The 24061-nt window shown below is 40.8% G+C and overlaps 2 protein-coding genes across 4 annotated transcripts; both read right to left on the minus strand.

Annotated features, from left to right (window-relative positions):
- Nucleotides 1–437: 437 nt before the first annotated feature.
- LOC113573826 lies at nucleotides 438–14498 on the minus strand. Of its 3 annotated transcripts, none has more exons than XM_027004363.2 (11): nucleotides 14410–14498; nucleotides 10995–11449; nucleotides 9740–10807; nucleotides 8899–9060; nucleotides 7676–7963; nucleotides 7448–7533; nucleotides 6754–6860; nucleotides 5770–5913; nucleotides 4993–5124; nucleotides 2502–2771; nucleotides 438–2206 (listed from the first exon to the last, which is right to left on the minus strand). In XM_027004363.2, the coding sequence occupies exons 2-11, from the start codon at nucleotides 11144–11146 to the stop codon at nucleotides 1976–1978; spliced, it is 2640 nt and encodes an 879-aa protein (XP_026860164.2). In that variant the 5' UTR covers nucleotides 11147–11449; nucleotides 14410–14498; the 3' UTR covers nucleotides 438–1975. The 3 variants fall into 3 exon arrangements, with proteins under 3 accessions (XP_026860164.2, XP_026860165.2, XP_026860163.2); XM_027004364.2 differs by lacking the exon at nucleotides 14410–14498 and adding an exon at nucleotides 12202–12422 and having other exon boundaries at nucleotides 7448–7530; XM_027004362.2 differs by lacking the exon at nucleotides 14410–14498 and adding an exon at nucleotides 12202–12422.
- Nucleotides 13132–14499, minus strand: otulina (OTU deubiquitinase with linear linkage specificity a). Its single transcript, XM_027004372.2, has 3 exons — nucleotides 14410–14499; nucleotides 14020–14141; nucleotides 13132–13573 (listed from the first exon to the last, which is right to left on the minus strand). The coding sequence occupies exons 1-3, from the start codon at nucleotides 14497–14499 to the stop codon at nucleotides 13132–13134; spliced, it is 654 nt and encodes a 217-aa protein (XP_026860173.2).
- Between the last annotated feature and the right edge of the window lie 9562 nt (nucleotides 14500–24061).

Raw genomic sequence — 24061 nt, forward strand, 5'->3', positions numbered from 1 at the left:
TTTTAGCTAAGCAGTGTGTGTGATGATTTCAGCATGTAGTTTAGAAGTTGCTGATTGGTGACTATTAGCTTCCTTTGTTAGCTATGTTAACCCTAGTTCCACTACAAAGCTTTAAAAAAACGCAAACTCTGGACTACTTTATCTTGGCCAATCATTTGGCGTAATTGAGCCATTGTGTAAATTAGATTTTTTGACCAATCCTTTCCAAGTTACAATTAGGCCATGTATATGTAATTAAGTGGTTGTATGTTATATTGCATTTTATAAAAGTAAGAACAGACTTTTAAATTATTGTAAAATATTTTAATGTTTGTGGAATAAATGTTTGGCTAAAGAGCTGTTCTTAATGACTGTCATATTAATATTTCTGATGTGAAGTACACTTTTCATAGAATATTGATTTATATTTCTACAAACAAGCTACTCGGTACATCACAAAAAGACACCCATATTACATTTATTCCTTTTTTTTGACAATACAGAATCTAACCAGTCTGTTAATAACAAAATTTAGCAGATAAAAAAAAAAAAGAAAACCATAAAACCTGACCCTGACACCTGAGGAAACCTCTGATGTCATAACTATGTGTTTTAAATGATGGGGCAATTCATGATCCTTCTGGTACACCGTGGAGCACCAGTTAAATGATTTTTGTTAAATTAGTTATGCTTTAGTACCAACATTAAAATAGAAAGTTACATTTTTGGCAGTGTGTTTTATGTGAGTAACCAAAAGGAAAAACAAAACCTATAATTAAATTATAATTAATACTACATTAAGAATGACAATGTTCAGAGTCCATTCTGTTATGTAATCTTTTATGAAGCTTTCTCTGTACTTCCACCAAAATATCCAGATATCTGCTAGGGCAACATGGAAAAACCTGAGACACACTTCAGCATCTCCTGAGTGATGTTTCTATAAAGGCTGGTTTTTCACATTTTAGTTGTGGCAGCTCAGTTAATAAAGTGTTTCAAAAACACTCAGTTATCCTTAAGTTAAAGTACTTTTCTCAATATTCTGGAATATTTTCAAAGTCTCATTGGTATCTGATCTCTGAATAAAACAAACAATGCCAATAACAACAAACAAACAACAACAAACAACAAACAAACAATGCCAATAACAGTGTTATTTGGTTGTTGCACATGGCCTGTTTTATCTTCACTACTTATGAAATTACCATCGCAGTAAGTTTCCCATTCAGTACTCAAGGACCTTCAGCCAGTTTTTTTGCTCTCTTTTCTAACTCCATTCCCTTTAGCTCAACAAGGTGTTTTGGGAGATTAGACAGAAAGGCTGGCAGACTCTTCGTGGGATCATGGAAGTATCTGGTGTAGCTTAAAAGTGCAAAACAACAATTAAACAACAGTAGTCTGTCCCTTGCGAAAGGCAGTGCGGTCTTTTTTCCCCTCTAAATCACATTTAGCTAGATGAAATTTTTACCTGCCTTAAGTAATGAACAGCTTTACCTACTGTAAGTCACTGCAGCATTAGGACTTTAACAGACTCAATATCACCCGCATTATGATGAAAGGTAAGCTTGCATTCAGAATGTGCACAAGTTCTGCTGGTTTACTATCCATTCATTTCATCATAAGTAGCTGTATTAAATAGTGCAAATTTACACTTTGGGATCTAATTGTAAACTTACATTTTATACAAAACCTAAGCAATGTCTCTAAATGAGGCCCAGAGAAAAAATTACTACATTGCACTCTAAGCACTACTCATTCAATGGAATTCTATCTGTGAACGAGATTTAGCTTGCAAACAAAAAAACAAACAAAAAAACCCCTGAGTACTTCTGTTAGTTCAGTGCATGCTCTAAGCTAAGCACAGGGGTGTTACATGTAAAGATAAACCAGAACCTGGCAGAAAATCAGGAGTCATTTGGCACTCTGTCTGAAACACACAAATAAAAATACAAGTCTGTTCCTCCAATGACCTTCCAGAAATCACTTTTATGGCTAATCAGCTCATGAGAGGCAAGAGCATGGCAATATCATTGTTATTCTGCTGTTGCACTGCCTTCCTGACAGGGACATTGTAATGGCGGTCGTCCTCTGTGACGATGGACACACAGGGCCAGTCCTGCTTGTGGTCATCAGGGTAGTGCGTCACAAATTCCTCTGTATCCATCATGTACAGGCGGAAGGCTTGAATGGTGTGCTGTAAGGCATAACCCAGAAGAAACATCTCCACCTACAGGCAGGAGGTAAAATTACATGTTTCAGGAACTATTTTGTTTAGGTAATGAAAAGATATTTGCAGCCTCACCATAAAGCCCATCAGTTACCTTTTGTATTTTTGCCTTGTTAAACATATTAAAATATGAAAGCTCAGGTAAATATTTTGCTGCATACATCATGCGACCAAATTCAAAGCCGGTACGACGGCATATTCCATAACTACCTATGTACGTGATAAGAGGAAACATGCACGTAGCCGTGTATATACAGCACATGAACAAACACTGCATGTGTGAGAAGTCATCCACCTGTTCTAGTCCTCCACTGAAGCCAACCTGGCTTAGGTGATTGGTGAGGAACGTTCTGGGGTTTCCGGACGTGTCCCGGGCAAACAGCAGCCAGCAGAAGACGGGCACGTCCTGTCCCGCATGCATCTGGCTGTGGAACTCAACTGCCCTGGCCAGCATGAGGAGCTTCAGGGCTTCCAGTAGGCCATACTCTTCCTCTCGGCCCTGAAAAGTGCGCTCGCACGCCAGCTGCTTCTCCTCCGGGCTCTCCGTCTCTGCTGCTGTCTGCCACTGGGAATACACGCGCGCACACAGAAATGCATGTAGAATTAAAAGGTACAAGACTGTATTCATAATTGACTATGGACGACTAAGCCTAACACCTAATCTGTGAAGTCCCAGTGTTGAAGTCCAACTAGTGGTTTTATCCTGTCGACTCTTGTTTAAAGTTAATTGATGACGTTAGTTTTACTACAGTTTCTACAATCAATTATTCAAATACGCTACAATAAACATGCTCATTACAAAAAACATTCTCAAAGCATTATGCCTGGGGCATCATATACATTTTCTACATAGTGAAATTAAAATGAGCTAAAATGTGTAACAGCCTTTTTTTAGCCTTTGCATTCAAGCTAAACATTTTTGTGTTCTTATGTTAACTTTCTCATACTCCTAAATTAAGAACCTACATAAACAGCGCAAGCAGCTCTGTTCTGTGAGAATACATGTGCATCACTAAAACGGGAACGGTTCAAGGTGAAAACAGATGAGAAAATGTGTGTGATAGAACACTTGACAGTGCTACATCACCTAATGGAGAATGTTCCCCAGCAACTGTAAATGTCAACACAAACTGTTAATTAAATTTACATTTAAATTAAAAAATTAAGGCCAATTTATCATTGTCGAGTCATATCAAGTCAATGGTGGTAGTGTGGCCCTGTGCTGTATTATATTGCGTCATCAGATCAGATGAATGACTATTGTTGCAATTTATATTACCATGGAATAAAAAGTCACATACTACTGTCGAACAGAGCAGGATTATTTTAACATGATTACACATTACGTAATATATTTATTAGGGTGGGACTTTAACGCGTTAATTTCGATTAATTAATTACAGGGAAAATAACGAAATAAAAAAATTTAACGCATTTTAATCACACTTTTGCACCGTGGAACGTTTCTCAGTGCACGAGTTCCAGGCATACAGATTATATTGACGCACAATGTGATGAGCATGATGGAGATGACGGAAGAGGCTACGCTGGTGGACGGGAAATTTAAATACAAGAAACTTCCAGATGGAAGCACAAACAAAAATGTTATTTGCACTTTATGCAGGAAGGAGTTTGCTTATCACAGGAGCACTTCCACCTTCGTTACCACCTCAACGCAAAACATGTTGGGGCTAGCGCGCAGGTCAGTAATGTTAACTTAGCTGCTAAATGTGATAGTATTCCTAGTACGAGCAAACAGTGTCGCGAGTCAACACTCGACCACATGTCGGGGTTCACATTCAGAAACAATGTCAAAGTCCACGTAAAACAAATTGACAAATTCACTGGCGAGATGGATTGCTGTGGACTGTAGACTGCTCTCTGCGGTCGAAGATAAAGGGTTACAAGAGACGCTGCAAATTGCGTCAGCTGATGCAAGTTACGAACTGCCGTCCAGAAAGACAATGTCCTGCCCTGGCCCGAAAATATCTGGCCAGTCCTGCCACGTCTGTTCCTTATGAGAGACTTTTCTCACTTGCTGGTAACATAGTTCAGAAGTAGAGGGCAGCATTGACCTCTGAAAATGTCGAAAGGCTAGTTTGTCTCAGTAACTGGCTGAGGAAGCAGTAGATGTTATCATAAGGCAAATGGGTTTGTGTTGCTGACTTAACTAAATGTTGATCAGATTGACATGCTCTATGTTGTTTAATTTTGGGAGTTTTGCTCAGGATTTGGAAGAATAAGAAGAACTGAAGTCAATCAGAGGATGTTTTTAATACCATTTTAGATGATGGTAGACAATATTTTATCTATTTTATTTTATTTATAATGGGAGTAGTTGAAGTCAATCAGTACATTTTTGGTCAGAATTTCCAGTGTTCTGAAAACTGTTTGCTCTGTGTTTTCTGCACTCATCTATTGGTCTGTGTAGTATACTGGTGGGAAAATAAACAAGATTTTGAAGTTTAAGCTTATGTTCATTGATTCATTCTTCATCCAAACTTAAATTAATATTTCTCATGTTAAATACTGAAATGTGATTTAAAATGTGATTAATTTCAATTAATTAATTACAAAGCTTCTAATTAATTAGATTCATTTTTTTTCAAGTCCCACCCCTAATATTTATATATACTTTGGGGAATGTGCTGTGTGTAATATGTCTGGATCAGTTTTGTTTGTGTCTAAGAAAGTCTTACAAATATGAGAAACTGAGCAATTTGCAAATGTGTTTATTCTTGCATGAGGTTGAATGCTCTAAGAGAAAGGAGTTATAAATTATTTACCTTCTTCTGTAGGAGCTCCAAGTAGCATTTAAGTTTTTCCACAGCATTCTCCTTCTCTCCTACTTTGTTACACTCTAAGGGGAACATCCATCCACCAATCAGGTGTTCCTGAGCTTCAAGTTTCTCTGGCAACTAGGGAAATGAACCAATTAGGAACAAATTAATAATTTAGTTCCCTGCATACACAATCTATATTTAGTCAGTATAAACTACCTAATTGCTTTAATTAAACTGTCCAACAGAGTATCCTATTTCAAACATCACTGCTGTAAAGATCTGAAGAGAATTAAATGCTTTCTGCCTTTGCTGTCTGGCTGTCTTTAAATCACATCCACTGAGCAGTTAATGACTACTGTATTGTGTTTTTTTTGGGGGGTGTTTGTTTACATTTTTTTGCTAGACATCAGAAGCTAACAGTCCACATTACCTTGAGCAGTGGTAACTCAGTGGTTAAGGCACTTGACTTGTAATCGGCAGGTGGCTGGTTCAAGCTCCACCACTGCCAAGTTGCCACTGTTGGGCCCCTGAGCAAGGCCCTTAACCCTCAAATGTTCACGTTGTACTCAGTCATAATTGTAAGTCGCTTTGGATAAAAACGTCAGCTAAATACCAAAAATGTAAATGTTTTCCTCTGGTTTAACACCCTGGGCTTGGCTACACATCCTCAAGGCAAGCTGGCCAACCTGAGTGCAATGATCCATCTCATCCACTGTTCATTATCTCAAGTGTGACGCTTTAACAGCAAACACGCTGCGGGTGCATTTTCTGGGTTCTCACCGATGTGAAGTCGTCTTCCAGCAGCCAAGCTGGCGTCTGCGTGGTGGTAGCCAGCACCTGGAAGAGCGTGGCTCTCAGAGCGCAGTAATTATCCCCCCTCACACGCCTCAGGCCACTAAAACTGCAGGACATCTCGGAGTAGCCCTGATGACATTCACACAGCCGAAATCAACCCCCAGGATGCAGTGCAGGGCAGTGCAGAGAATCTAGGTGGCGGTTTAGTTCAGCTCTAGGCTACAATGACTTCAGCCTGTTGTTCTACAGTGGGATGCGTCACTGGCATATGCCAGCTGGAGGCACTTTGAAGGAGGCGGGCCTGAAATTCCTGTCCTATAAGATGATGCTGATGGCTGATGGCTGTTATTGTGAGCCAAACACACAAGCCTCTTTCATTGCCCTCAGTCCTACTGTTTTGTATTTTCTGGAAATTATTTAATTTTCAGCTACACACTTTGTTCGCAGTCATTGTCAAATGGGAAACAACATTCCTGAACCCAGATTCTCTATAGGCATGCGTACAAGAAATTGAACACATTATAAAACAAAATTCTCATAAGTGTGTAAGTCCAAATTTGAAGCTTATACAAAAGCAAACTGTATTACAATAAACACTGTTCACTATATAAGTATGTATTACAGTTGTACTGCAGGTAGGCTCAGCTGACGTGATAGAAGCTCAGCAGCTCATCCAATAGCTGCTGTCTGACTGAGTTTCAGTGCATTATATGAACCAAATGAGACTCACGGGAGCTCACATAAAACTGGATGTCCGTTCATCTCTTCCCGCATCATATTATGTACTGGTGAACACGCAAATAAATTGGGAGTGAGACTCGCATGACAGTTTACGAGCTGTCAAAAGGCCCATGTCTCAGGCAGACTGTTGGACTAGCTGTCTCGCCTCCTCAGCTACTGCTCGGCTCCCTTTAACAGGTTTGTTCCCTTTTTCCTGAAATTCCAAGTGGCCCTGTGAGTGTCCCTCACCTTCCTGATGAGGGCGCTCTTGGCTGTGTTGCCCTTCCACTCACTCTCGCTGTAGGCCAGTATGTCAATAACAGCGGCCAGGCTGCACGACTCGTCCACGCCAGGGACTGGGGGGGGGGGGGGGGGGGACACAGGACAGGTGTTTACTGCTCTTTAGTCCCCCAACACCTCTCGCAGCAGTAAGGAATCACATCTTCATTTACATTCATTAGACAACTCATAACTCATGTCATGGTTCTAATAGTCCTGGCAACACACAAAACTACAATAATAATAAATGTACCCCACAAGCATTTCATTTCTAAGACATTTTAGATGTAAGGAGTGTACTCAAGAGCTAGCTGGTGTGGATCAGTCTGCGATGAGAGTGGAGACTTTAATGTGTGTACGTGGTTAAGTGAATGGAACATCATAGTGGCAGGAGGTAGGATGTTGTGTCGGACTGTTTGAGTAAACAAGAAGCAGTCAAGATCCACTAATTACAGAGCAATATATGTCTCCACAGGTTATGTCATTTTCCAAATCTCCAGACACTGCCAAACTAATTCTACAAAACCATTCTACAAAAATCTGAAGAGATCCTAGAACCACAGAAGGTTCTAGTGAGAGAGATGAGAAGCCATTTTTGAAGTGTCCTGCCACCCTCGTGCCACTCTGAGGAGATGCAGAATCACGTAAAGAAAAAACGGTTCACTTGTGATTTCAAGCAGTGCCTTCAACCGCTTCTCTTTGAGTGACTCTTTTTCAATCTCTTCAGCTCCCTGATAGAGGTCTTCACTTCTGTGACAGAGAGCAAGATGAGGTGCAGTTCACTTTACAAATACAATAGTGAGATGCATGAGTGTACAACTACTAAAAAAAACACCATGTGCAAGAGTGTGCCCAGTTAGTTTCTACAAAAATATAAATGTCAGAAACATACTCATCCTGCTCCTTCTGGTCTGCGAAGCTTTCACTCTCGGTCAGAGGCATCACTGCAACCTCTACAGCATGGCTGCTGGTGAGAATAATCTCTCCTTTTTGGCCCTTGTGGCTTACGCTATTTTCTTTTTCTATCGTTTCCTGGACAACAATGGCCAGTTGCTTTGCCTTCGCACTGCGTTGGGCCTCCGACTCCTCCTCTTCCTGACTGTGCTCATCCAGTGAGAGTGCTTCACTTGGTCCTGTAACCTCACTTTTCCGCTCAGCGTCATCCTCCTCAACAGCATCACTGTAAAAGGGAAAGTTTGGGTGCTGCTACCAGCTAGGCATGCCCTACCCACTACCGAACCTACCGGATGGGAGCCGAGTTTTTGTTTTTTTGTTTTTACTTTTTCAAAGTCAAAACAGAAGATTTATTTGTAAGTATAAGGTGAAATAATTAAGCCTGTCTTTATTGTTGATGGTGATGTTTCATTATCATACAATACGATTATCCCTCACATACTGGAAAACACTGGGTTGCCTTCATGATAAAACAACTGCAGTAAATGCCAACGTAACGTTCTTCACTTCTAATGAGAATTTTGACTACAGCACAGCACCCAGACACACTATAACGTGGCAATGACGACATAGTAACCCTGCCACTTTACTTTCTATAGACTCAAGGTTATTTGTAAACAATGGGAATCAAATGTGGGCACTCAATGATAAATACATTCTGACAGGATTTCATTGCCCATACGTGCTGATACATATACTTCATTTAATCACAAATGTAACAACCAGTAAAACTGAGCTGCTTTCGGCAATTTAGGAATGAAAGTAAGCACTATGACCCCTCTGCGATCCAATAAACATGTGTTGAACATGTGTTGAATATGTGTGCAGAGCCATATGTATGTGCCCATTAAATAATGGTCCTAGGGACAGTCCTTATTTAGTTCATGCTGATAAAAGTCTCTCACATATCCCTTGTGATGTAAGAAGGCTGTTTCTAGGTATCATAAGAGTGATGTGCTTAGTTCCACAACTATGCATCACAATTGTGTTTTTCTGCATTTCAACAGACAGATCGCTCATGGAGTCAGTTTAAATCCATCCAGTAACCTTAAGGTAAAAACATGTTGGTAGTTGTGATATAATTAGCCACGCTTCATATCTGGAAGGTATTCTGGTCTTTGGTTCCACCTGGTGGTGTTATCTGTGAACAGTGGGAGTTACCTAGGAGTTTCTGGGAATTCAGGCTTCTGTACAGGGGCGGAGGAGTCCAGGCTGTTCAGCTGAGACTCTGCCACTTCCTCTTCCTTGTCTATAGATAGAGTGATCTTCTCTTGGTCTGCTGCTGTGTCTCTGGACTCAGGCTTATCCACCTGCTCAGCAATGCTAGTACCAGAAAGAGGAGATGAGATAAAAACAGATGCCATTCTGATCTAGGGCTGCTTGCTCATGTACTATATATAAAACTGGCTATTGCAGAGCACTTCTGCTCTATCCTACATCACAGGCTAATAGTCTAAGAAAGCTGCACACTGCTAAACGAAGCGAAGTGATTCTTGCCAATCACAATTAGCATAAGACTGACGCCAAAATAAAGATTAATTTACTGTATGTAAAGCCTAACCTCATCTAAAAATAAAAGTAGGTAACAATTCTAACACGGCTACTTATCTGACTGTACATAAGTTTTATTTGATAGTGAAATTAATTTATCAAGCAATTAATGAGTTTTTTCCCCAACTTTCAAGCAGCAGTATGGTATGTAGTGCTTAGTGGTTAAGTTACTCGACTGGTACTCAGAAGGCTGTCTGTTCAAGCTCCACCACTGCCAAGTTACCACTGCTGGGCCCCTCAGCAAGGCCCTTAACCCTCAATTGTTTGAACTGTAGTCAGACATAATTTTAAGTTGCTTTGGATAAAAGTGTCAGTTAAATGTAAGAGGTAGAATCAATAGGAAAATAAGTGGACGGTGTGCTGCTAATTGTATTATAAAGAAAAATCTTTCTTGATTTACAAATGTTTTTTTCACATCCCACAAATTCAATTATCTGTATGATGTCCTCACCTGCTAATGTTGCTTGACGGTTCAGGAAGCAGCTGTGCATGACTTCCAATACATAAAGGTTCCTTGCGTGTTGTTGGAGATGTCTCTGTCTCCTGCAATGCCGCTAGCATAAGTGCAGCATCTACATTAGAGGTGTTCTCATCTCTCAGATCACCCAAGTTGTCTGGTTGGCCGTTTTCTATGTCGTGAGGAGTGGGTTCAATGCTTAACTCCATATCTGGAGAGGACACCTGCTTTGAATGTTCCTGAGCATCAGACGGCAAGCTGTCTTCCGTCACTTCAGCCATCTCGGATGACATGTCTTCTTCACATGTGTCTTCCGCGTGGTCTGCAAGCTCTGCTGCATGCTCTGCAGAGATGACCTGGGCACTCACATCTTTCTCTACAACATCCATTTCACTTGCAGGCTCTGATGAAGATACCTGAGGTTTTGCACTTCTGTGTTCTATAGTCCGCATTTCCACCCCAGCAGCATTCTTTACCATGTCATTCAAAGTCAGTAGGTCTTCTGCATCGTGTCTGTCTGTCATGGAGATCTTTGAAGTTGACTCCTTGGTTTGCGTAGTGTCCTCATCAACCCAAACCTCAGCAGGTTCTTTTGACTGCGTCTTCTCGCTGTCGGTCTCGGATACTTCCTGCTCTGTCTCCCCCTGCACCCGAGGCGACTTTTCTGCAGTGGCCTCCTGAGAGCGCGTTTCTTCTAGAGGTGCAACTTGGACTCCTGGCACAGTTATCACTTGTTCATCCATCTTCGCCAGCCCGTTGGCCATCTTAGCTTCCGTTTCCTCTGTCACTTCAGTTGTAGATACCTCTATGGGCACTTCAGTGGAAATCATGGGTGTGTTTGGGACCTCCCCTGTCTCTTCTGTGGTCCCAGTGTTGTTTGTCATGTACACACCTGCAAGTGAGGCACTTTGGTGAGCTTGTTCAGCACGAGAGTTCTCAGTGTGCAGACTCTGTATTACAGAGGAATAGGAACTCTCTGCGTGTGCTTCTGGAGATTTGGCAACAGCATCTGGCAGCACTGTGACCACCTGTGGCCCAGCATCTTCTCCTTCATGTTTGCTTCTGAGGGAAGAAGAATGAATGCTTAATATGAGATCATTCAGAAACAACAATTCTCCTTTAACATCCATGGATTTGCATTAAATGTGCAGCATCAAATAATTAAGGCGCAATTAAAACATACGACATAAAGCTACAACAAGGGATACAACCAATGAAATCTGAAACTTCAGCAAGACTGTTACCTTACCTGTCCTCTGCCACCTGTTTCGGAAGGCTGTCACCTTGTACCTCGGCCCCCTCCACACTGCCTAAGGCCTTGGAGTCTGAGTTCAGCAACCCCCGCGTCTCATCCACCGTGTGGTCACATGAACTAGACTGCGGACAGCAACAGTTCCCCATGTTGGCGCTTTGCAGTTGCTCTCTCCCAGTCCACGATCAATGGAAAAGCAGTTTCAATACACATCCATTTAATCCTGGTTAAATTCCAGGCTGTATGATATCCGGTTACATTGAGATGGACACTTCCTCTCCACTACTCTCCCCAGTTATAGGTGAAGATTTCCCTGGATACAGCACAGCGTGTCTCTGCCCCGTAACAGTACATATGCACAATGTCTGTATATTAAGTACACCTGTAACTCTATAGTCCAGTTACGTTTGTGAATCTGTGACGCTTCAGGACGTTAGGTCATAACTTCAAGCCTGTTAACAAATAACAAAATATAAGTGACTTATCTGTGGCTTCATTAAGAGAACACAAAAATGGTAACAAACAGGTCTGTTCCACCACAATAATGCTGTGTCAACATGCAAGAGATAATATATTTGAATTAGAAAAGCTAATCATTTTCACACAATAAAAACAATAAACGGCCCAAAGCAAAATATACACATTGATAATTTGCAACTTTCCTAAAGTTTTGTTTTCTTCAGACATTATTTTAAACATTATTAACACACACAAAACAGGATACAATATAACTACAGATCAAACGCACATGTAACTGCAGTTCCGGCATTTATATCGACACCTCTGGGGCTTGGTTTCACTCTGGTATTCGCACTATGAACAGCATGTCATTTTGAAACACTTTTCCAGAACTAGATCACTTGATTTCGAGTCCAAAACCAGAGTAGAGGTTCGGCCCGTTTTTACGTGAGCGTACCACTCGGTGCGCAGCGCGGACGGGCGCCGAATCTAGAATGACACGATTGTTTGCAACATACTCTTGTAGCACGAGTAATAAACTCAGTGCAAGTACATTTACGACACAGAACGCTTACACATCCCGATAATTTGTTACTAAATGACGAAGCACAACTTGGGACAGGCTGCCGTCGCACGTACTGAGATCTGCGACAGAAATAATTTGACCGAATAATCTAAAATTACAGTGCCGTGTTGTAATAAAAATTAAAGCATAGATCTCAGTATTAGTGCCGCTGGTGCTTACCTAAATTGATTATTTGCCCGACGAAAGACCACAATTTTCGCTACCAGGAAGTTTAACAGGTTACGGTTGTTATTGCAGTTTCACTTTTCTCCTTAAGACACTCACGCTTTTCTCATTATGAGCGTCTTTCCCTCAAGGGGCGGTAATCCCCTGCATTAATCTGCGTTTACATGGACTACAACGCCACAGACTGGGGTTTTATTATGGCTTCCGTGAACAGCTCCTTGAGTATGGGAGCGGATTTAAGGTCGCCTAGCGAAATACGACTCTGCGCTTCGGCTAACTTAAATGCCGTGCATAACTTTTGGTTTGCGCAATTGTACCTCGTCTAAATAAGAACAGGGTAGATCTAGTTTTGGGCCTGGGTCCCCGAACCTTGAAAAGTTCCATCGTAAGCAGTAAATACATTATTCTTTGGTGCAACACTTCTTGAAACGTTGTGCAATAACATCTAATAAGATTTTTTAAACAAGTATAGATGCAATACTACACACTCACTCGTATTAATGTAAAGCCACGTTGCACGCATCAGTCTTACTAGTTTACAGAGGAACATAAATAACGACAAGAAAAAAATATTTTGAGGAAATCATTTTAATGATCTGCATTTGTAAATATGTAAAAATCCTAAACACAAAAGGTAAAAAGTCAAAGAAGGTGCCACCTTTGTAAAGGAATATTTCCAATACAGTTTGGAGGTTAAGTGGTCTCGAGGCACTAATCACATGCACTATACACAGGGACACAACAGTAGAAAAATAAAAACGCGGGGGGGGGGGGGGATCCACACTGAGCAGGTCCAGGACTCTGTGGTGTGGTTGGACAGTCTTGTGGGTCGATGTCTGGATGTCTGGTCCTTCAACACTTCCAGATGTTCAGCACTTTATTATTAATTTAGTATTAATCACCATGGACAGCCCAAAAATCAGTTCACACATATATGAGCTGCTGGACATGATGCGTCAGCTCTTCAGGAAGCCCCATTTCAGTCAGCAGCACTGTACAGCTGTGGAGTAATTGCTCCAGACTGTCTCTCATTAGGAGCGAACCCTGGGAGTGAATTCCGGGCAAGCCTTCCGCTGCATCCTCAGCCTGCAAGCTGCTCCGGCTCTCTTCATCTCTGCCACAATGGTTGCTACTTGCATGATCTCCCTGGCAGCAGCCAAAGCTTCCACCCTGGTCCCTCCGACCTACAAACAGCTCCTCCAGGTCTCCCACCACCTCCGACATGCTGACGGGAGGCTGTTCCTGAACTCTCCTCATGGCCTCTAGCAGGTCCTCTTCGTGCCGCTCCACCCGCCGGAGCAGCTCTGTGACAGAGGACAGGGCGGCGCTGCCAGACGCCCTGGACTGAGTCCAGCACTGTACAGCACTGTGGAAGGCACAAACGGCTAGAGTTAGGGAACAATGAGAAACGTGTGTGGTATGGGCAGGCACAAGACAGGGCACAGTGAAGTCAAGCAGAACACAAAACTCATGTGACTGACCCACACAACAGCATTTCAGCACAGGACTAAAGGTGTATGGACATCAAAGCACTTTTCTAAGTCGCTCTGGATATGAGCATCTGCTAAATGCCAAAATACTAAATGTAGGCTTTTCTGTTTTGCTTAATCATCATTCAATTTCTAGGCAATTACGTTTACGCTATAACTACCTCTCGTATAATATACCAGGAATAGCCAACTTCTATGTTAGCTAGCCACAAACAGTGATTGTGATGCACAGCGTATGGCTACTGGTGTACAATACGAAATAATACGTAAATCACAGTAAAAGCGAGTGAGAAAATAAAGGGAAGGGCTTGCAAACGCTTACCTAATTATTCCTTTGAGCTGACCGACGGCTTTAATTTTGATAGCGCCTTCTCTGTAGCCCAAGTTGAAGCCGACCTGAAGTGACGCCTCTTTCCCCGCGTCAACTCCATCTCTGAAACCGTCCTGAAAACCACATCGCAGCGTCGATTCTAATCCGCGCCGGTATGGACAGCCACACACATCATTTTACAACCTGGACGGGACTTCCGCTTTATTTCTTGATTTAGGAAACTTAACTTACTGACCAGCAGATGCAAATGTTGGACGCCAATTAGCTAACTTAGCTATGCAGCTAGCTAATATTTTTATTTTTTTTTTTGCTTCCACGGTGAACGAGAGCGTCGCACCCGATAAAGGGAGAAGCCGGTTATGGCGAGTTAGTTTAATTTACCTTGGTGCGCTTTTCCATATTGGAGCTCCATTCTTTGTTTTGAAGACTGATGTCATCCATATCCTCGTCGAAGACATCGTCGCTAGACATTACTGCTTTTACCCAGGACATCGTGCGGACCACCTATAGTTTAGCTGGCTCATGAGTGTCAGTTCACCTATTGCAAATGCTGCTCTTCGGCGACTACGGCCTTTTCCGAGCCTGTTTACCGAAGCTTCTCCGTAGAAGCACAGCGCTATACACATGGTAATGTGATCGACGTCATCTAAACCCGTGATGTTTCTTCTTCGTGAGTGACCATAAGCGCGCTCTCTCGCCACTGTAAAATACAGCGCCACCCACGTCATGCGCCGGTAGTGTCGGACTTTTGTGCGAAAAGTCTTCACCGAAATCATGTGGTTCCTCCATGATTAACAGAATCACATTATAAGAAAAATAATACCTAAACGGAATCACAAATCAAACTGATCATTACAGCAATAACTTCAATTTTGTTTTACTAAATTGAATCAATGTACCTTACAACGGGTGAGCTGGAAGTGCTTGGATGAAACTCGTTTGAATGATACATTACACTTGTAAATAAGGTGTAAGAAGCTTTTTAACAGTAGATGGCGCTGTAATCACATTGAAATTCGCTCGTCCCATTTCTCAAACAAATGTGTTATCCCGCGTAAGTGCTGGCTATTTTACGTTTCTACGATACTCCTCATCGAAAGGCCAGGTGAGGTTTCATTTTATCGGCAGGCCGAAATTGGCTTCCAAATATATTTCAATTAAGAAATCAAGAAAAATTAAAGGGATAAATCGCGTGATTGTCTGATCAAAATAAACAAAGCAATTACTTGACCCACTTTCTAGTATAGGTCCACACGCATCTAACAGAACTGTCTAGAAGACATTGATTTGTCTTTTGCCTCTCGGAATTATGGAGCAGTCAGTTTTAAATATGCTAAATAATATGGAGATTAATTCACCTTTAATGGTGGCTACTCAAATCAAATAAATGTTAAATAACTTGGATAATATAACACACTTTCATCCTATAACGAGACCATGTTTCACTGATTTATATTCATGTTGCATGATTTATTAGACTCCCCTAACAGGCTGTTACACGCTTAGCGTAAAGGACTAAATTGTCACAGTTCGTGCATCGCGATTGCACGTTGAAATAGATATCTGACCAGATATGCGATCACAGCGGCCACTCATAATCGCGAATTACTACTGTTAAGGGGCCCAGTGGGACGACCTCGTGTGGCAGTACAGCCAACAGGTAAGAGGGATTACGAGAAGGACGTCCTTCTCTATCTCCGACTGGGGGGAACGTGTCCATTTAGGTGTTCCGCAGCAGGGCTCCAGACTTCTCCACGAGTCCACAGAGTTGTCAGTGGGAGCCAGTAATATTTAATCCACAAACCGCCGTGACTTTGCTAGGTCAATTGAAAAGCAAAGTTGAAGAGGAAAGCCCAGTTTGGGACATATTAGATTTTGCAAGTAAAAATACACTTACTACCTTAATAATATACAAATTAATAACATTTCCTTTTGCTTCCAAACATATAAATTGGCTAAATAATAAAAGGTTATATTCAGATCTGATTTGTATGGGTACCGTTACAGCCTATGTATAGCCAGAGACATTGCATATGATGGATTCGATTGATCGTGTGTGTTATTTACAGCCTGTCCGATATAACAAGTTTTATTTAAAGAATTGGAAAAATATGGTTTATGAACCTAACAGGCAGGCCTGGAGTTTGGAATTCACTTTTTTGACACTTTTTTGAACTCAGGTGGTGGGGGTATGTTATTAGTGATGACAAACACATTATTCCTCTTATCAATATTGCATTTTCCTTTTCTTTCTACTGCACCGCGGAGACAAACAAAAGGAGTGCCAGCTTTGTTTTCAGACGGGCTATTCTTCATCCCGCGCTTTAAGAGAACACACAGGAGAGATGCGGGCGACGGACAAATGCATTTCAGCCACCGCCGAGTGCATTTGCAGAAGCCGGACAACAATAGAGCGGAGAATACTCGGGAGGATGGCGGCTGGGCGCAGAAAATGGAGTCGGAGGGGCTGGCCAGTCCAAGGCTTTCGTCCGCCAACTGTTTGCTCTAGTGACGCTCTCTTCGCCTCTCCCGCTCTCCCTCGCGCCCTCTCCGCGAGAGCAAAACAAGCAGCCGGGGCAATCACCTGACACATTTCCATCCAATTTCCACTGTCGAATGTGTTCATTTTCGGCCCTAATGGCATGTCATTTCGCCGGAGCCTTTGGTCAAGAATTAATCCTGGAATCAAAACAGATTTTCCGGGGAGCAATCTTCCATCAAGTATTGATTTTTTTACACTCACGGAGCCTGTACTCCCTAATTTAACCTGACAGCACACTGCACAATGGACTAGAGAGCACCTTGGCGACTCACAGAAAGAACTCTCTCCCCCTCTCTCTTTTCTGTCCACCTTAAAAAGTAGAAGAAAAAGAGTTTTGAAAAAAAAAGGTATATATAAAACAAAGCGCTTCACCACTAAGGTTGGTGTGCGTGTGCGCGCGTTTCTCGATGATGCACCTTCTTCTCTGTTTTAGCCTACCTCTAATTATCTTTTCAAGTGCATTGCAACTCAGGCAGGTTAGAGTGAGAGGGGGCAAAAGGAGGAGAAAGAGAAAGAGAAGGAGGGAAAGAGAGTGAAGAGTATTTTCCAGGGGCCATCAGGTATCATTATGGGCCTGTTGACACCCAGCCTCTCCATGCGATTTCTGTCTTTGATTTCACCCTCCCTTGGCAGCCATTTTCTTTCTCTTCTCAGAGTGGATGAGCCGGGGCTGGCCTGGAGAGGAAGAGAGGAGCAAGAGACGAAGGAGAAAAGGGGAAGCCAGAAGGGAACGGATGGATGAGGCTGAGCTCCTAATGAGCAGGGCCTGCGGTATGGACAACCCGTTCTTCTGCCCCAAGTTCATTCCTCTCTGTGGTCTTTTTTTCCTTCTTTTTTTTTTTTTGGAGACAAATGAAATACATTGCTAGCTAAAGGTTCCTATAAAACCCTTATCCTGGAACATCTAGACAGGCTTAACCTATGAAATATGTGTTCCAGGTACTAAATGCAACAGGAAATTCACTTTGGCTTCTGGAAGGTTCTGAAAGAAGTTAAGTTCAAGAGTCAGGCCTGCATTTTCTATACATCATACAGGAGAACCATGGATTTAATGTCACTGTAATAATTGCATACTTGTCTATGAGAGTGTGTTCTGCTTGCAGTGTTACAGGGACTGGAGAAAGCATTCGTGTCTTGCAGAATGAACTTGTGTTAACAAACAAACATTCCATATATTGTTTAGAAGTTGCCTTGTGCCCGAGTCATAGCAGTCTCTCCCTGACAAACGTGTGCAGTCCATCTCGGCGTTCTGCCCCGGCACAAGGCTCCTAAAGCTAAATGGAGCGGAGGGCTATGGACCCTGTTGTCCCAGTCATGGCTCCGTTAGTGCCAGGCAAGGGGGCATTATTTTGCCCTGTAATGACAGGGAGCAGAGATGGACAGGGGGGCCAGAGGGGCCCCACATGTGAGCGTATGCACAGCTGTCTTGGACAGGCTGTGAGCATCGGTAATTGCCCCTCTGGAGGCAGTAAGGTGTGTGCAAACAGCAAAGGCGGCACGGTGGCTATATGATTGCACTTATGCATGCGCGCCTGTGACAGAAAACTGAGAATGTTTGCGAATGTGACAGTGAGAGAGTGAGTTTGTAGGTGTGAAATTAGAGCGAGAGTGTTTATGTGAAGGTGTGGATTTGCACACACACATGAGAATGTATTTTTGTGTGTGTGTGTGTGTGTGTGTGTGTGGCGTGGTAGGCGCAGAGGAGGTGGTACAGCAGCGGTGTTTGAGCGATGGCGCGACAGTTCATTTTCAGAGAACATCGGCCCGCCGTACATCCAAGCGGCAGGGAGATAAGGCATGAGGGCACCTCTCCACGGATGGAAAAACAAAGGGGGGCAATTTAAAACCATCCGCATCGCACACGCACACGCGCCCGCGTACAAACATGCTCCCGCTCTCATTTTCCCTTCGCATCGTCCTGACTGATATTGAAACATAATCCATTTGAGCTGCTGACAAGTCATAATGTCGCCCTGCCTAACCACACCCCATCTGCCTCTCTCTCTGTTTCCTTCACTTTCAGGACAATTTCCTTGGTTTTAAAGTTGGGTTTTATTAGAACACGACACAGGATAAAGGCTTTTGTGTAAGGTTGTCATGGAGGTCATTTCTATTTATATTGTAATTACAGGGTTTTTGGTTTTTTGTACTGTTCTTATTCTGTTAAGCTTGATATGCTTCATTACAAAAAAAGATAGATAGATAGATAGATAGATAGATAGATAGATAGATAGATAGATAGATAGATAGATAGATAGATAGATAGATAGATAGATAGATAGATAGATAGATAGATAGATAGATAGATAGATAGATAGATAGATATTTGATGTTCCTATGTGTTGCCTAAATCAGGTTGTGATTTGCGGTTCTATTTTGATTGCACTGGTTAATAAAGATTTTGTCCAATACATGTTTCTAATGTATTAATGAATGCCGTATCCAAATATTTCCAGAATTTCTCTGTCATCTTTAGGTTCCAGGATACTATGGAAAAGTGGTGATTAGGGGAGTAGATACCCTCTGTGTTGAAACTACTGCTACACAGTGAAGAGGGGTATTCCTGGGGCCAAATATAAGTGAAAATCATACACCATACGCATATACAATTTAAACTATGTTTGTACTTACTTCAAGAGTAACAACAGGCTTATTTATGAATAAGTAATATAGCTCATTGCTCTGCAACTTAAAAGCCTTGCCTGATAGAAACGTCCTAGACGTTAAATGTTGTAGAAATAGATTTGAATTTAGTGTAAAACATAACTAAACTAAAGACCACCTATTTTAGTTTGTGGGACAACATTTTTTAAAATTTGTTTCCCAGTGTTAATGAATGAGATCTGATGAAATAACTCACTACTTGAATATTCTATTTACTACATATTTTCTGACTTAAGTAATAATTTAAATATTTCAGTACTTTGGTGTACAGTTTTTGGCTACTCTACACATCTGTATACCTGGCCCAACCACATCAGAAAAGTGGAAAACTTCATACTAAGGGTTTGCTTTTATCAAGCAGAACAATATGAGGGTTTGGTAAACTGACGTCTAGTAATGGCTAAGCAGAATTTAGGACATTCAGCTCAATGTCCTGTCTATGCATGCACATGTATGTACATTACTGTTTCTGTCTGCAGGAGGGATACATGTATGTATGTGACACACACACACACACACACACACACACACACACACACACACACACACACACACACACAAATCAGTAGTTAATTATAAGATACTTTTTTTTACTCTGTGCAGATTAATTAAATTCCTATAGTGTGAATCTGCTATATTGCAACTTACTGACAATAAAGACTGAAAACCGAGTTGGCAAAAACCCCAAACCCCGGCTTTCCATCTAGGCCAGACCTGTCTAAGCACTGATAAACAGTAGTAAGAGGAATGGCACGTCTTCACAATTACAGCTTTAAAAGTCAAGAAGTGGTATGAATGTAAAAACAAGGACACAAAACCAGAATATATCAAATAGTCCAGCTTTTACCCCACCACTTAAAAAAAAACCCTAGAAGAGCAGGGGAAAAAGGACGATGCAAACATCTTTGACATCAGTTCTCAGCCTAATATTAATAATTTATGTTGTATGTGTGTTTTTTTATGATTATTATTTATTTATTTACTACTATTCCGTTTGGCAGCCAGTCAGCTTTCAAAGGCTTTGTGATCAAGTAAGCTGCCTCAAATTCCGGAGTTTAGTTTCTAGAGACTTTCAGATGAGAACGTTTTTCTTTCTATCGCTCGCTTTCTCTCTCAGACTTGTCTCATTATTGTTATCTGTTTCGGCGAACAGATAAAATATTGATGTGAAAGAGCTCCGGCGCAGATTCCTTTCTGTTGACCTTATGGGAATCTAAATGAATTGCCCCTAACCCTGGAGCAGCGCGTACTGTCCGTTTGCTTTTAGGCGCAAGCTACGCGTTGAAAAGTGGGTTTGGGGCGTGAAAAGGCCTTTGTGCGTTTCACTTCCAAATACCAATAGGATGGAAGAACGGCGCATTGAAAAGATGAGGAGAAAGAGGTTGCTATTGGTCAGGGAAAAGACAGTGCCGGGTTTTATGACTCCCGGGCGGGTCTGACTAAGTTAAAACATTTTTTAGTCACACACCTATCAGTTTCACAGACGAGGACACTGAGGGCGAGACGAGAGCGCAATCGTTTTTTTTCCCCAGCCGAATAATATGCGAAGGAGGAAGCGATGATGGCCTTATCTATGAGCACTTTATGTACCATGCTTCTCAGTAATTATTTTATAACATTCTTACTGAGTTTAGCTCTGCAGTAATGTGCAGGTGTTAGAATAGTAATCCTAACGATGCAATGTAGTCCAGCTCCATTAGTTTTATCGGACAGTACTACATTGGATTCCTCTGGTAGACCGCGACACTCTTTAGCAAGAACGTCAAAAAGCAGATGTCATGTCAAACAATTGTTTATTATTAATTATTATGGTACAAATAAATGTAACAGAATCGAAGCTGTTAAGGAATACACAAAGTGCAGCTTAACTGACCAAACATATATTGCTCTATATATTACGTACAGTTTTCAGTCTATAAAATTTAAAGCAACCTTAGCAGGTTTATCAGCTTTGGTTTCGAGGTGTGGAGAGTTACAACGATGTTAACTTTTAGACTTGCCTTCCGTAAATCCGTAGGTTTTTTGATTGGGTTTGTGTGTGTGTGTGTGTGTGTGTGTGTGTGTGTGTGTGTGTGTGTGTGTGTGTGTGTGTGTGTGTTAGCTGTAACTGTGTAACTTATTTAAGGAAATCTTTTTATTTCACTACAATTGAGTCCGGTCGCAAAGCTCTCTTTGTTCCCTATTATATAGGGCAGTTTCAGGCAATACAACTTATCAATGTACCTCACACAGCAAAAGGAGAGGACAAACAAACAAGCAAACAAACAAAAAACATGTTACAACAATGTCTAAAATGTTCTATACATGTGACCCTGGAGACCACAGCATGTAACTGAAATATCACCAGTAGAATCACTCTCTCTTGAGAATTGGTGAAAACTACTTACGTACATATACACAAATTCACAACGCTGTTGTCTTTCCTCCTCTTGAAATTCAGTGTATTATGACATTGCTCTCAACATCCCAGGACAGTCATGAGGTAATCTTTATGATATACTTCATTTAATCCATTTTGTCAAACAGTTAAATATTTCAAGATTGTCAGCAATATTTAGCCATTTCTCTGTACAATGTGCATATTACTTTTGAGCTTTGGTCCAGCATTGAAAAGATGAGCAAAGGCAGAACTAATTTCTTTGTCCGGTTTGTCTTTCCTTTTTAAAGATTTCTTTTCTTTTCTTTTTGGTTACAGCTTCATTTTTAAGCATCTATAAGATATACTCTGCAACCAACCATAAAACCAAAGCTTCTCAGATCATAAAAATGTAGAGCGCGGGAAGGGTAGGTGGGAGTTATTCCAGCTGTACTGCAATTGGAAGATTCTGTTGTACACCAAACAACATCTACTGTGGTTCACGATAATGAAGGGCAAAGAAACAAGTTTTATGAATTTTGTCAGCTGTTTAGGTCTCCAAAAGGAAACTGAATTCAAAAGTCAAAGTAAGCAAATACCATTCAAATTCTCCTGGTTGACTTTTTATATAAAAACTGAGATATTTCTAAAACAATAACTCTTGCAGGAATCATATTTAATATTTCCCTAAACCTTTCTATAATAAAATCTGTTCCAATAATTGTTTACTATAAAAACAGACCTGAAATGTCCTTGATAATTAACACTGGAAAAGCAAAACCTTAAAACATGAAAACCAAAACCTTACTACATGAAAGCTTATGATAAAAGAAAATCTCATCTTTCATTATTTTCAATGTAGTGTCTGCGACTCATTATCAGTAATCACTATATATATTGTACTACATATTTTGCATCACAGAAAACATCATTTTGCTTTTGATATTAATTTAATTTTCAATTACCTACCTACTTTTGTGTAAATGAACTAAAATGTAATGGGAAAAAACTATAAAGCAGCATAATTAAGAAATTGTAATGTCAGCAAAATTAAAGATTTTTATGACATAAGCTAATTTAGAAAAAAAACAACAAAAACACACTAAGTTTGTGATATTTAATAAACAGTAGTATTATAATACCTTGTCACTGTTCTCCTCTTGAATATAAATGAGTTTGCACAAGCCAACATCAATTATATCTACTTCTTGTTTGAAAGCCCTCTCATAATGAATGGTGTGGGTTTTGTTACTATAAATGAATTTGCTAATGTCATTAAATCACTGACACCACTGTCCAGGCTGCCCAAGGTTGGATATTTCACCAGTATATAACTCAACAGTAAATGAACAAAATGAAACAAAATACACACTTCAGGTAATCAGAATGCTCTGACTGGTTAGTCAGAGCACAGTATTTTGTAAGAGGCATTTTGTATCTGTAACTGTTTTAAATCTCTGTCAGTGGTTACCACAGTACATTACACTGTTTAACATAATTATATTCTTTCGGTTGCTTTAATGAAATTTAATATCTGCCATAAACAAAGTAAACTGGCTTACTGCACCTCCCAAATAATATTCAATTCCAGAAAAATGTATACAAGTGGAGAAAATTTTTAAATCTTAGAAATCTGTTGTGTTCTGCAAATCATGTAGGTCTGAAGCAATAGTTGGAATGAAAAGCTGAAAACAGTTTCATTACAGAAAAAAGAAGAACTAAAATGCTTTGAGTCATGCTGGCCCAGGTAGAGAATTTTCCTTATGTTGAGGAATTATGTTCTTTGGCTAGAAGGCTTTGGTAATAATTAACGGCTGCAACAGTATGGGTGTACCGAAAGCTCTTTGTTCACTGAGAATCCCTCCGCAACATGGGCTGTCTTTGACATATAACCTAGACTACCAGAGATTAAAGTTTCTTGAAAATAATAGTTGTACAAATACGTGTGAGGTGACTGACAAACAGACAATATGATGCAGACATCTCTGAGACAAAGTTTTCAGAGTTGTGATTTCGATTTGAAGACAAATTTATCTTAAATATTTACATATAAACCCAAATGATCAAGTGAGACAAAGATCGAATGTAACACCCCCCCCCACCCCACCACACATATATCTTTCTTTTTGTCAGTACAAATGTAAAAATTTAGAACACATTTACAATAATAATAATTAAAAAAAATCTCAGGAATCAGATGCAACAGACTTTGGTAGTAGTAGTAGTAGTTGTCCTTGATTTAGGTATGATCACTTTTGGAAATTCTGTTCTTCATCCTGGAAGAAGACCCCAAATTTCATCACTATGCTCCCCCAAAATCATCCTAAGCAGGTTTTTTCTTTTTTCTTTTCTTTTCTTTTCTTTTCTTTCTTTTTTTTTTTTTGCTTAAATGTCTCACTTTCACATAACTGTTGCAACAACACCGCTAATAATATTTCTGTCCATCTTCCTTGTTGACTGGCGCAATACGG

The sequence above is a fragment of the Electrophorus electricus genome, chromosome 5, assembly GCF_013358815.1.
Source record: "Electrophorus electricus isolate fEleEle1 chromosome 5, fEleEle1.pri, whole genome shotgun sequence".
In the NCBI taxonomy this organism is placed as follows: Eukaryota; Metazoa; Chordata; class Actinopteri; order Gymnotiformes; family Gymnotidae; genus Electrophorus; species Electrophorus electricus.

Excerpts from the sequence above, each read along its gene's own strand:
- LOC113573826 (XM_027004363.2), bottom strand. The coding sequence starts at position 11,146 with ATGGGGAACTGTTGCTGTCCGCAGTCTAGTTCATGTGACCACACGGTG. Across the intron at positions 6,861-7,447 it reads GGCACTGCTTGAAATCACAA|TCCCTGGCGTGGACGAGTCG; the intron begins GTGAACCGTTTT and ends CCCCCCCCCCAG. Across the intron at positions 5,914-6,753 it reads AGAGCGCCCTCATCAGGAAG|GGCTACTCCGAGATGTCCTG; the intron begins GTGAGGGACACT and ends GAATGTCATCAG.
- otulina (XM_027004372.2), bottom strand. The coding sequence starts at position 14,499 with ATGTCTAGCGACGATGTCTTCGACGAGGATATGGATGACATCAGTCTT. Across the intron at positions 14,142-14,409 it reads ATATGGAAAAGCGCACCAAG|GACGGTTTCAGAGATGGAGT; the intron begins GTAAATTAAACT and ends TGTGGTTTTCAG. Across the intron at positions 13,574-14,019 it reads CAGCTCAAAGGAATAATTAG|TGCTGTACAGTGCTGGACTC; the intron begins GTAAGCGTTTGC and ends TGCCTTCCACAG.